We start from the raw sequence: 12538 nt of genomic DNA on the forward strand, positions 1-12538 counted from the left end.
TGGTCCTAACAGTGTTGTCCTATAGGTCCCTGGTCCTAACAGTGTTGTCCTATAGGTCCCTGGTCCTAACAGTGTTGTCCTATAGGTCCCTGGTCCTAACAGTGTTGTCCTATAGGGCCCTGGTCCTAACAGTGTTGTCCTATAGGTCCCTGGTCCTAACAGTGTTGTCCTATAGGACCCTGGTCCTAACAGTGTTGTAACATGGACCCTGGTCCTAACAGTGTTGTCCTATAGGACCCTGGTCCTAACAGTGTTGTCCTATAGGACCCTGGTCCTAACAGTGTTGTCCTATAGGACCCTGGTCCTAACAGTGTTGTCCTATAGGTCCCTGGTCCTAATAGTGTTGTCCTATAGGACCCTGGTCCTAACAGTGTTGTCCTATAGGACCCTGGTCCTAACAGTGTTGTCCTATAGGTCCCTGGTCCTAACAGTGTTGTCCTATAGGACCCTGGTCCTAACAGTGTTGTCCTACAGGTCCCTGGTCCTAACAGTGTTGTCCTATAGGACCCTGGTCCTAACAGTGTTGTCCTATAGGACCCTGGTCCTAACAGTGTTGTCCTATAGAGCCCTGGTCCTAACAGTGTTGTCCAATAGGACCCTGGTCCTAACAGTGTTGTCCAATAGGTCCCTGGTCCTAACAGTGTTGTCCTATTGGACCCTGGTCCTAACAGTGTTGTCCTATAGAGCCCTGGTCCTAACAGTGTTGTCCTATAGGACCCTGGTCCTAACAGTGTTGTCCAATAGGTCCCTGGTCCTAACAGTGTTGTCCTATAGGACCCTGGTCCTAACAGTGTTGTCCTATAGGACCCTGGTCCTAACAGTGTTGTCCTATAGGACCCTGGTCCTAACAGTGTTGTCCTATAGGACCCTGGTCCTAACAGTGTTGTCCTATAGGACCCTGGTCCTAACAGTGTTGTCCAATAGGAACCTGGTCCTAAGAGTGTTGTCCTATAGGATCCTGGTCCTAACAGTGTTGTCCTATAGGTCCCTGGTCCTAACAGTGTTGTCCTATAGGTCCCTGGTCCTAACAGTGTTGTCCTATAGGTCCCTGGTCCTAACAGTGTTGTCCTATAGGTCCCTGGTCCTAATAGTGTTGTCCTATAGGGCCCTGGTCCTAACAGTGTTGTCCTATAGGGCCCTGGTCCTAACAGTGTTGTCCTATAGGTCCCTGGTCCTAACAGTGTTGTCCTATAGGTCCCTGGTCCTAACAGTGTTGTCCTATAGGACCCTGGTCCTAACAGTGTTGTAACATGGACCCTGGTCCTAACAGTGTTGTCCTATAGGACCCTGGTCCTAACAGTGTTGTCCTATAGGACCCTGGTCCTAACAGTGTTGTCCTATAGGACCCTGGTCCTAACAGTGTTGTCCTATAGGACCCTGGTCCTAACAGTGTTGTCCTATAGGTCCCTGGTCCTAATAGTGTTGTCCTATAGGACCCTGGTCCTAACAGTGTTGTCCTATAGGACCCTGGTCCTAACAGTGTTGTCCTATAGGTCCCTGGTCCTAACAGTGTTGTCCTATAGGACCCTTGTCCTAACAGTGTTGTCCTACAGGTCACTGGTCCTAACAGTGTTGTCCTATAGGACCCTGGTCCTAACAGTGTTGTCCTATAGGGCCCTGGTCCTAACAGTGTTGTCCTAAAGAGCCCTGGTCCTAACAGTGTTGTCCAATAGGACCCTGGTCCTAACAGTGTTGTCCAATAGGTCCCTGGTCCTAACAGTGTTGTCCTATTGGACCCTGGTCCTAACAGTGTTGTCCTATAGAGCCCTGGTCCTAACAGTGTTGTCCTATAGGACCCTGGTCCTAACAGTGTTGTCCAATAGGTCCCTGGTCCTAACAGTGTTGTCCTATAGGACCCTGGTCCTAACAGTGTTGTCCTATAGGACCCTGGTCCTAACAGTGTTGTCCTATAGGACCCTGGTCCTAACAGTGTTGTCCTATAGGACCCTGGTCCTAACAGTGTTGTCCTATAGGACCCTGGTCCTAACAGTGTTGTCCAATAGGAACCTGGTCCTAAGAGTGTTGTCCTATAGGACCCTGGTCCTAACAGTGTTGTCCTATAGGTCCCTGGTCCTAAGAGTGTTGTCCTATAGGACCCTGGTCCTAACAGTGTTGTCCTATAGGTCCCTGGTCCTAACAGCGTTGTCCTATAGGACCCTGGTCCTAACAGTGTTGTCCTATAGGACCCTGGTCCTAACAGCATTGTCCTATAGGACCCTGGTCCTAACAGCATTGTCCTATAGGACCCTGGTCCTAACAGCGTTGTCCTATAGGACCCTGGTCCTAACAGCATTGTCCTATAGGACCCTGGTCCTAACAGTGTTGTCCTATAGGAACCTGGTCCTAACAGCATTGTCCTATAGGACCCTGGTCCTAACAGTGTTGTCCTATAGGAACCTGGTCCTAAGAGTGTTGTCCTATAGGACCCTGGTCCTAACAGTGTTGTCCTATAGGTCCCTGGTCCTAACAGTGTTGTCCTATAGGACCCTGGTCCTAACAGTGTTGTCCTATAGAGCCCTGGTGTTGTCCTATAGGACCCTGGTCCTAACAGTGTTGTCCTATAGGACCCTGGTCCTAACAGTGTTGTCCTATAGGACCCTGGTCCTAACAGTGTTGTCCTATAGGACCCTGGTCCTAACAGTGTTGTCCTATAGGGCCCTGGTCCTAACAGTGTTGTCCTATAGGGCCCTGGTCCTAACAGTGTTGTCCTATAGGACGCTGGTCCTAACAGTGTTGTCCTATAGGACCCTGGTCCTAACAGTGTTGTCCTATAGGATCCTGGTCCTAATAGTGTTGTCCTATAGGTCCCTGGTCCTAACAGTGTTGTCCAATAAGAACCTGGTCCTAACAGTGTTGTCCTATAGGACCCTGGTCCTAACAGTGTTGTCCTATAGGACCCTGGTCCTAACAGTGTTGTCCTATAGGACCCTGGTCCTAACAGTGGTGTCCTATAGGACCCTGGTCCTAACAGTGTTGTCCTATTGGACCCTGGTCCTAACAGTGTTGTCCTATTGGACCCTGGTCCTAACAGTGTTGTCCTATTGGACCCTGGTCCTAACAGTGTTGTCCTATAGGGCCCTGGTCCTAACAGTGTTGTCCAATAGGACCCTGGTCCTAACAGTGTTGTCCTATAGGACCCTGGTCCTAACAGTGTTGTCCTATAGGACCCTGGTCCTAACAGTGTTGTCCTATTGGACCCTGGTCCTAACAGTGTTGTCCTATAGGGCCCTGGTCCTAACAGTGTTGTCCAATAGGACCCTGGTCCTAACAGTGTTGTCCTATAGGACCCTGGTCCTAACAGTGTTGTCCTATAGGACCCTGGTCCTAACAGTGTTGTCCTATAGGACCCTGGTCCTAACAGTGTTGTCCAATAGGTCCCTGGTCCTAACAGTGTTGTCCTATAGGTCCCTGGTCCTAACAGTGTCGTCCTATAGGACCCTGGTCCTAACAGTGTTGTCCAATAGGAACCTGGTCTTTAGTAGTGCACCATGTGGTAATAATGCGTGACTGAGAGGAGCTACTTAACAGCCCTCAGAGATACAGGTCAGCAACTCACCCAGAGAGTGTTTGTGTGTGTGTGTGTGTGTGTGTGTGTGTGTGTGTGTGTGTGTGTGTGTGTGTGTGTGTGTGTGTGTGTGTGTGTGTGTGTGTGTGTGTGTGTGTGTGTGTGTGTGGTGTGAATCATTGACTGTTAATGATATAATGAGTTATGTATTTCTCAGCTCCGGGTCATTCTACTCTCCTCACCCCTCCTCAACCTCACCCCTCCTCTCCCCTCACCTCCCGCATCACCCTAGCCTTTCCTCACCCCTCCTCACCCTGACCCTTCCTTCCCTCCTCAAAGACAGACAGAGAGGGAGGAGGAAGGGAAGGAAGACAGGCAAATGAAAATGGACAGATGACATGAAGTAGAGAATTGGTTCTTACCCAACAGATCGTTTTGAGGCATCCAATCCACCAACTTGGTATTGTTGCCTAGGTTACTGGGCGGAACCCCCGAGAACCTACAGCCAGACAGGGAAAGACAGACAGAGAGGTAGATGGTTAGAGTGATGCGTTGGGGTTTTATCTCTTACCCTACTGCTGGTTTCACTGTTCTACATGATAACACACCTGGTGTCCCAGGTCTAATTCAGGCCCTGATTAGAGGGGGACAATGACTGGTGTCTCAGGTCTAAATCAGCCCCCGATTAGAGGGGAAGGATGAATGGTGTCCCAGGTCTAAATCAGTCCCTGATTAGAGGGGAGGAATGACTGGTGTCCCAGGTCTAAATCAGCCCCTGTTTAGAGGGGAACAATGACTGGTGTCCCAGGTCTAAATCAGCCCCCGATTAGAGGGGAAGAATGACTGGTGTCCCAGGTCTAAATCAGCCCCTGATTAGAGGGGAGGAATGACTGGTGTCCCAGGTCTAAATCAGCCCCTGTTTAGAGGGGAAGAATGACTGGTGTCCCAGGTCTAAATCAGTCCCTGATTAGAGGGGAACAATGAACATACAGCAGTGGAGCTTCCAGGTCCAGATTTGAATTGGAGTGAAATACAGAGAAGTACAATCAAGAACACTTTCCACATTCTAGAATTGAATGGCAGTTGGAAAGAACAGACTCTAGAACCCAGCGGTATTCTAGAACCCAGCGGCATTCTAGAACCCAGCGGTGTTCTAGAACCCAGCGGTATTCTGGAACCCAGCGGTATTCTGGAACCCAGCTGCGTTCTAGAACCCAGCGGTATTCTGGAACCCAGCGGTGTAGGGTGAAGTTGCAAAGGTATCTGAACTAAAAGACTACCGCCCCGTAGCACTCACTTCTGTCATCATGAAGTGCTTTGAGAGACTAGTCAAGGATCATATCACCTCCACCCTACCTGACACCCGAGACCCACTTCAATTTGCTTACCGCCCCAATAGGTCCACAGACGATACAATCGCCATCACACTGCACACTGCTCAATCCCATCTGGACAAGAGGAATACCTATGTTGGGGTGGCAGCGTAGCCTAGTGGTTAACGCTTCGGACTAGTAACCATAAACGTTGCTGGATCGAATCCCTGAGCTGACAAGGTACAAATCTGTCGTTCTGCTCCTGAACAAGGCAGTTAATAACCCACTGTTCCCCGGTAGGCCGTCATTGAATATAAGAATTTGTTCTAAACTGACTTGTCTAGTTAAATAAAGGTAAAATAATAAATGTCAGAAGGCTGTTCATTGACTACAGCTCAGCATTCAACACCACAGTACCATCATTAAGCTGGAGGCCCTGGGTCTCAAGCCCAATTGGGTTCTGGACTTCCTGACAGGCCGCCCCAATAGACCTTCATGACTGCGTGGCCGTGCATGCCTCCAACTCAATAATCAAGTTTGCAGATGACACAACAGCAGAGGGAGCACCCCCCCTTATCCACATTGACGGGACAGCAGTGGAGAAGGTGGAAAGTTTTAAGTTCCTCGGCGTACACATCACGGACAAACTGGTCGACCCACACAGTCAGCGTGGTGAAGGAGGCTGAAGAAATTCGGCTTGTCACCCTCACAAACTTTTACAGATGCACAATGGGCTGTATCACCGCCTGGTACGCCCACAACCGTAAGGCTCTCCAGAGGGTGGTGACGTCTGCCCAACGCATCACCGGGGGCAAACTACCTGCCCTCCAGGACACCTACAGCACCCGATGTTACAGGAAGGCCATAAAGATCATCAAGGACAACAACCACCCGAGCCACTGCCTGTTCACCCCGCTATCATCCAGAAGGCGATGACAGTGCATCAAAGCAGGGACCGAGAGACTGAAAAACAGCTTCTATCTCAAGGCCATCAGACTGTTAAACACCCGTCACTAACACAGAGAGTCGGCAGCCTACATACAGACAAGATATCATTGGCCACTTTAGTAAATGGAACACTGGTCACTTTAAATAATGCCACTTTAATAATGTTTACATACCCTACATTACTCATCTCATATGTATATACTGTACTCTATACCATCTATTGCATCTTGCCTATGCCGTTCGGCCATCACTCATCCATATATTTATATGTACATATTCTTATTCCATCCCCTAACATTGTGTGTATTAGGTAGTTGTTGGGGAATTGGTAGATTACTTGTTAGCTATTACTGCACTGTCGGAACTAGAAGCACAAGCATTTCACTACACTCACATTAACATCTGCTAACCATGTGACCAAAAACACCTGCTAACCATGTGACCAATAACATCAGCTAACCATGTGACCAATAACATCTGCTAACCATGTGACCAATAACATCTGCTAACCATGTGACCAATAACATCTGCTAACCATGTGACCAATAACATCTGCTAACCATGTGACCAATAACATCTGCTAACCATGTGACCAATAACATCTGCTAACCATGTGACCAATAACATCTGCTAACCATGTGACCAATAACATCTGCTAACCATGTGACCAATAACATCTGCTAACCATGTGACCAATAACATCTGCTAACCATGTGACCATTAACATCTGCTAACCATGTGACCAATAACATCTGCTAACCATGTGACCAATAACATCTGCTAACCATGTGACCAATAACATCTGCTAACCATGTGACCAATAACATCTGCTAACCATGTGACCAATAACATCTGCTAACCATGTGACCAATAACATCTGCTAACCATGTGACCATTAACATCTGCTAACCATGTGACCATTAACATCTGCTAACCATGTGACCATTAACATCTGCTAACCATGTGACCAATAACATCTGCTAACCATGTGACCAATAACATCTACTAACCATGTGACCAATAACACCTGCTAACCATGTGACCAATAACATCTGCTAACCATGTGACCAATAACATCTGCTAACCATGTGACCAATAACATCTGCTAACCATGTGACCAATAACATCTGCTAACCATGTGACCATTAACATCTGCTAACCATGTGACCATTAACATCTGCTAACCATGTGACCATTAACATCTGCTAACCATGTGACCAATAACATCTGCTAACCATGTGACCAATAACATCTGCTAACCATGTGACCAATAACATCTGCTAACCATGTGACCAATAACATCTGCTAACCATGTGACCAATAACATCTGCTAACCATGTGACCAATAACATCTGCTAACCATGTGACCAATAACATCTGCTAACCATGTGACCAATAACATCTGCTAACCATGTGACCAATAACATCTGCTAACCATGTGACCAATAACATCTGCTAACCATGTGACCAATAACATCTGCTAACCATGTGACCAATAACATCTGCTAACCATGTGACCAATAACATCTGTTAACCATGTGACCAATAACATCCTAGATCTGTAGCTATGGGGTATGAGTATCTGATCCTAGATCTGTACCTAGAGGGTAAGAGTATCTGATCCTAGATCTGTACCTAGAGGGTAAGAGTATCTGATCCTAGATCTGTACCTAGAGGGTAAGAGTATCTGATCCTAGATCTGTAGCTAGGGGGTAAGAGTATCTGATCCTAGATCTGTAGCTAGGGGGTAAGAGTATCTGATCCTAGATCTGTAGCTAGGGGGTAAGAGTATCTGATCCTAGATCTGTAGCTAGGGGGTAAGAGTATCTGATCCTAGATCTGTAGCTAGGGGGTAAGAGTATCTGATCCTAGATCTGTACCTAGGAGGTAAGAGTATCTGATCCTAGATCTGTAGCTAGGGGGTAAGAGTATCTGATCCTAGATCTGTACCTAGGAGGTAAGAGTATCTGATCCTAGATCTGTAGCTAGGGGGTAAGAGTATCTGATCCTAGATCTGTAGCTAGGAGGTAAGAGTATCTGATCCTAGATCTGTAGCTAGGAGGTAAGAGTATCTGATCCTAGATCTGTAGCTAGGGGGTAAGAGTATCTGATCCTAGATCTGTACCTAGGAGGTAAGAGTATCTGATCCTAGATCTGTAGCTAGGGGGTAAGAGTATCTGATCCTAGATCTGTACCTAGGAGGTAAGAGTATCTGATCCTAGATCTGTAGCTAGGGGGTAAGAGTGTCTGATCCTAGATCTGTAGCTAGAGGGTAAGAGTATCTGATCCTAGATCTGTACCTAGGAGGTAAGAGTATCTGATCCTAGATCTGTAGCTAGGGGGTAAGAGTATCTGATCCTAGATCTGTACCTAGGAGGTAAGAGTATCTGATCCTAGATCTGTAGCTAGGGGGTAAGAGTATCTGATCCTAGATCTGTAGCTAGAGGGTAAGAGTATCTGATCCTAGATCTGTAGCTAGGGGGAAAGTACACTCTGGAGGGGGTAAGAGTATCTGATCCTAGATCTGTAGCTAGGGGGTAAGAGTATCTGATCCTAGATCTGTAGCTAGGGGGTATGAGTATCTGATCCTAGATCTGTACCTAGAGGGTAAGAGTATCTGATCCTAGATCTGTAGCTAGAGGGTAAGAGTGTCTGATCCTAGATCTGTAACTAGGGGGTAAGAGTATCTGATCCTAGATCTGTAGCTAGGGGGTAAGAGTATCTGATCCTAGATCTGTAGCTAGGGGGTAAGAGTATCTGATCCTAGATCTGTAGCTAGGGGGTAAGAGTATCTGATCCTAGATCTGTAGCTAGGGGGTAAGAGTATCTGATCCTAGATCTGTACCTAGGACGTAAGAGTATCTGATCCTAGATCTGTAGCTAGGGGGTAAGAGTATCTGATCCTAGATCTGTACCTAGGAGGTAAGAGTATCTGATCCTAGATCTGTAGCTAGGGGGTAAGAGTATCTGATCCTAGATCTGTACCTAGGAGGTAAGAGTATCTGATCCTAGATCTGTAGCTAGGGGGTAAGAGTATCTGATCCTAGATCTGTAGCTAGAGGGTAAGAGTATCTGATCCTAGATCTGTAGCTAGGGGGAAAGTACACTCTGGAGGGGGTAAGAGTATCTGATCCTAGATCTGTAGCTAGGGGGTAAGAGTATCTGATCCTAGATCTGTAGCTAGGGGGTATGAGTATCTGATCCTAGATCTGTACCTAGAGGGTAATAGTATCTGATCCTAGATCTGTAGCTAGGGGGTAAGAGTATCTGATCCTAGATCTGTAGCTAGGGGGTAAGAGTATCTGATCCTAGATCTGTAGCTAGAGGGTAAGAGTGTCTGATCCTAGATCTGTAACTAGGGGGTAAGAGTATCTGATCCTAGATCTGTAGCTAGGGGGTAAGAGTATCTGATCCTAGATCTGTAGCTAGGGGGTAAGAGTATCTGATCCTAGATCTGTAGCTAGGGGGTAAGAGTATCTGCTACATGACTAAATGGCTTCAGTGTTTCTGATCTGAGAGCTGAGAGATACTGTGAGAAACTCCTCTGTCACTGCAGGCACACTCGGAAGTTTGCGTGCATTCATTATCTCCCTCTCTCTCCCTCTTCCTCCTCCCCTCTCTCTCCCTCTTCCTCCCCCTCTTCCACACTCCTTCCCCCTCAGCCCACAACAAACCCACAATTCACTAGGAAACCAATCAATGATTCACTTCATATGTCCTCCCTCCCCCTACTCCTCCTCTATGTCTTGTTTTTCTTACTTACGTCTCTCTTCCTCCCTCCGCTCTCTCTCTCCTCCTCTTCCTCTCTCTCTTCTTTCCTCCCCCTCCTCTCTCTCCCTTACGTCTCTCTTCCTCCCTCCTCTCTCTCCGTCTTCCACACCTTCTCTCCCCCTCAGCCCACAACAAACCCAAAATTCACCAGGCAACCAATCAATGATTTAATGAATCTCTCTCTCTCTCTCTCTCTCTCTCTCTCTCTCTCTCTCTCTCTCTCTCTCTCTCTCTCTCTCTCTCTCTCTCTCTCTCTCTCTCTCTCTCTCTCTCTCTCTCTCTCTCTCTCTCTCTCTCTCTCATTAAAAAACGACATGATGACACACACGAGGAGGCAGTAACTCCTACATCATAACACACCAGGGGGTGTATTAATCAATTCAAATCAAACTTTATTAGTCACATGCGTCGAATACAACACAAGTATAGACTTCACCGTGAAATGCTTACTCACAAGCCCTTAACCTTAACCTGTTAGTGTGTAGGGGGCGCTATTTTCACTTTGGGAAAATAGCGCCCAAATATTATTATTACTATTGGATAGAAAACACTCTCAAGTTTCTAAAACTGTTTGAATTATATCTGTGAGTAAAACAGAACTCAACAGAACTCAAATCTGAAATCGAGGCTCTGTTCCAGGTCCTGCCTATTCAACTGGCTTATATCTATCGATATACATGCACTTCATACTCCTTCCACTAGATGTCAACAGGCAGTGGGAGGTGGAATGGGCTGTCTATCTTGATCTGAGGTCGAACAAGAGCCTTTTGGAGTGACAGGTCTGGAAATTTCATTGTCTTCGAAGGCGCGAGAAGGAACCCCAGATTGCCTTCTGAAAAGCGTTCGGTATACACGGCTAATATCTTCGGCTTTGATTTTATTTGATACATGTGATAATATCATCAAAAAGTATGTTTTTTCAACCGAGTTTTATCAGATTATTCAACGTTTATCGGGACTTTTGGAGTTTTCCGTTGTTTGCGTCGAGAGAAGATGGACATCTTCGCGCCACTTGGCTAGCTAAGGTTGCTAATTCGACAGGAGAAGAGGACATTCTAAAACCAAACATTTATTCTAGACCAAGGACTCCTTGTACAAGATTCTGATGGAAGCTCAGCAAAAGTAAGAACAATTTATGATGTCATTTCGTATTTTTGTGTGAAATATTTAGTCCTACTCTCCGCCCTTTTAGCGGGCGCTGTCTCGCAATAACGCAAGCTGTATGTCGTACTAAAGTTATTTTAAAAAATCTAACACAGCGGTTGCATTAAGAACCAGTGTATCTTTCATTTGCCATACAACAAGTATTTTTATGTAAAGTTTATGATGAGTTATTTGGTCAGATTAGGTGAGTGTCAGAAATATATCCGGACATTCTGGGAAAAAGTTGCTACATTTTCACAATGTATAACCACGGTTTTCAGCTCTAAATATGCACATTTTCGAACAAAACATAAATGTTTTGTGTAACATGATGTTATAAGACTGTCATCTGATGAAGTTGTCCAAAGGTTAGTGATTTATTTTATATTTATTGCTGGTTTTTGCTAAAGCTATCTTTGCGGTGAATAAATGCGTTTGTGTGTTTGGCTATTGTGGTAAGCTAATATATTTCTATATTGTGTTTGCGCTGTAAAACACTTAAAAAAATCGGTAATATTGGCTGGATTCACAAGATGTTTATCTTTCATTTGCTGTACACCATGTATTTTTCATAAATGTTTTATGATGAGTATTTATTTATTTCACGTTGCTCTCTGTAATTATTCTGGCTGCTTCGGTGCTATTTGTGATTGTAGCTGCAATGTAAAACTATGATTTATACCTCAAATATGCACATTTTTCGAAAAAAAAACATAAATGTATTGTGTAACATGTTATAAGACTGTCATCTGATGAAGTTGTTTCTTGGTTAGTGACTAATTATATCTATATTTTGTCGGTTTTTTGAAAGCTACCTATGCGGTGGATAAATAGCGTTGTGTGTTTGGCTAACATAAATATAAATTGTGTTTTCGCTGTAAAACATGTTAAAAATCGGACATGTTGGCTGGATTCACAAGATGTTTATCTTTCATTTGCTGTATTGGACTTGTTAATGTGTGGAAGTTAAATATTTCAAAAAAATATTTTTTGAATTTCGCGCTCTGCGAAGGCAGCGGAATGTTGTGGGTGTTCCGCTAGCGGAACCCCGGGGCGAGAAAGGTTAACCAACAGTGCAGTTCAAGAAGAGTTAAGAAAATATTTTACTAATAAACTAAAGTAACAATAACGAAGCTGTATACAGGGGGTACCGGTACCGAGTCAGTGTGCGGGGGTACAGGTTAGAGGGAATTTGTACATGTAGGTAGGGGTGAAGTGACTATGCATAGATAATATACAGCGAGTAGCAGCAGTGTAAAAACAAATGGGGAGGGGGGGTCAATATAAATAGTCCCGTGGCCATTTGATTAATTGTTCAGCAGTCTTATGGCTTGGAGGTAGAAGCTGTTAAGGAGCCTTTTGGACCTAGACTTGGCGCTCCGGTACCGCTTTCCGTGTGGTTTCAGAGAGAACAGTCTATGACTTGGGTGACTGGAGTCTCTGACAAGTTTATGAGCTTTCCTCTGACACCACCTGGTAATGAGGTCCTGGATGGCAGGAAGCGATGCACTGGGCCGTACGGACTACCCTCTATAGCGCCTTACGGTCAGATGCGCAGTTGCCATACCAGGCGGTGATGCAACCGGTCAGGAAGCTCTCGAGGGTGCAGCTGTAGCACTTTTTGAGGGTCTGGGGACCCATGCTAAATCTTTTCAGTCTCCTGAGGGGGAAAAGGTTTTGTCGTGTCCTCTTCACGACTGTCTTGGTGTGGTTGGACTATGATAGATGTTAATGGGGGTGTGTTCGGCCTACCTTTTCCTGTAGTCCACGATCAGCTCCTTTGTCTTGTTCACATTGAGGGAGAGGTTGTTCTCCTGGCACCACAATGCCAGTTCTCTGACCTCCTCCCTATAGGCTG

At 45.8% G+C, this 12538-nt stretch overlaps 1 protein-coding gene across 1 annotated transcript in view; it reads right to left on the reverse strand.

The window, feature by feature from the left end:
• The window catches only part of LOC129846437 (2-hydroxyacylsphingosine 1-beta-galactosyltransferase-like), a 31234-nt gene extending 18913 nt beyond the window's left edge, over positions 1 to 12321 (reverse strand). The window contains exon 1 of the mRNA XM_055914366.1: positions 12264 to 12321. Within this exon, the coding sequence (XP_055770341.1) occupies positions 12264 to 12321 (58 nt within the window). The remainder of the gene's footprint in view (positions 1 to 12263) is intronic.
• Positions 12322 to 12538: the final 217 nt, after the last annotated feature.

The sequence above is a fragment of the Salvelinus fontinalis genome, unplaced genomic scaffold (genome assembly GCF_029448725.1).
Source record: "Salvelinus fontinalis isolate EN_2023a unplaced genomic scaffold, ASM2944872v1 scaffold_0539, whole genome shotgun sequence".
In the NCBI taxonomy this organism is placed as follows: domain Eukaryota; kingdom Metazoa; phylum Chordata; class Actinopteri; order Salmoniformes; family Salmonidae; genus Salvelinus; species Salvelinus fontinalis.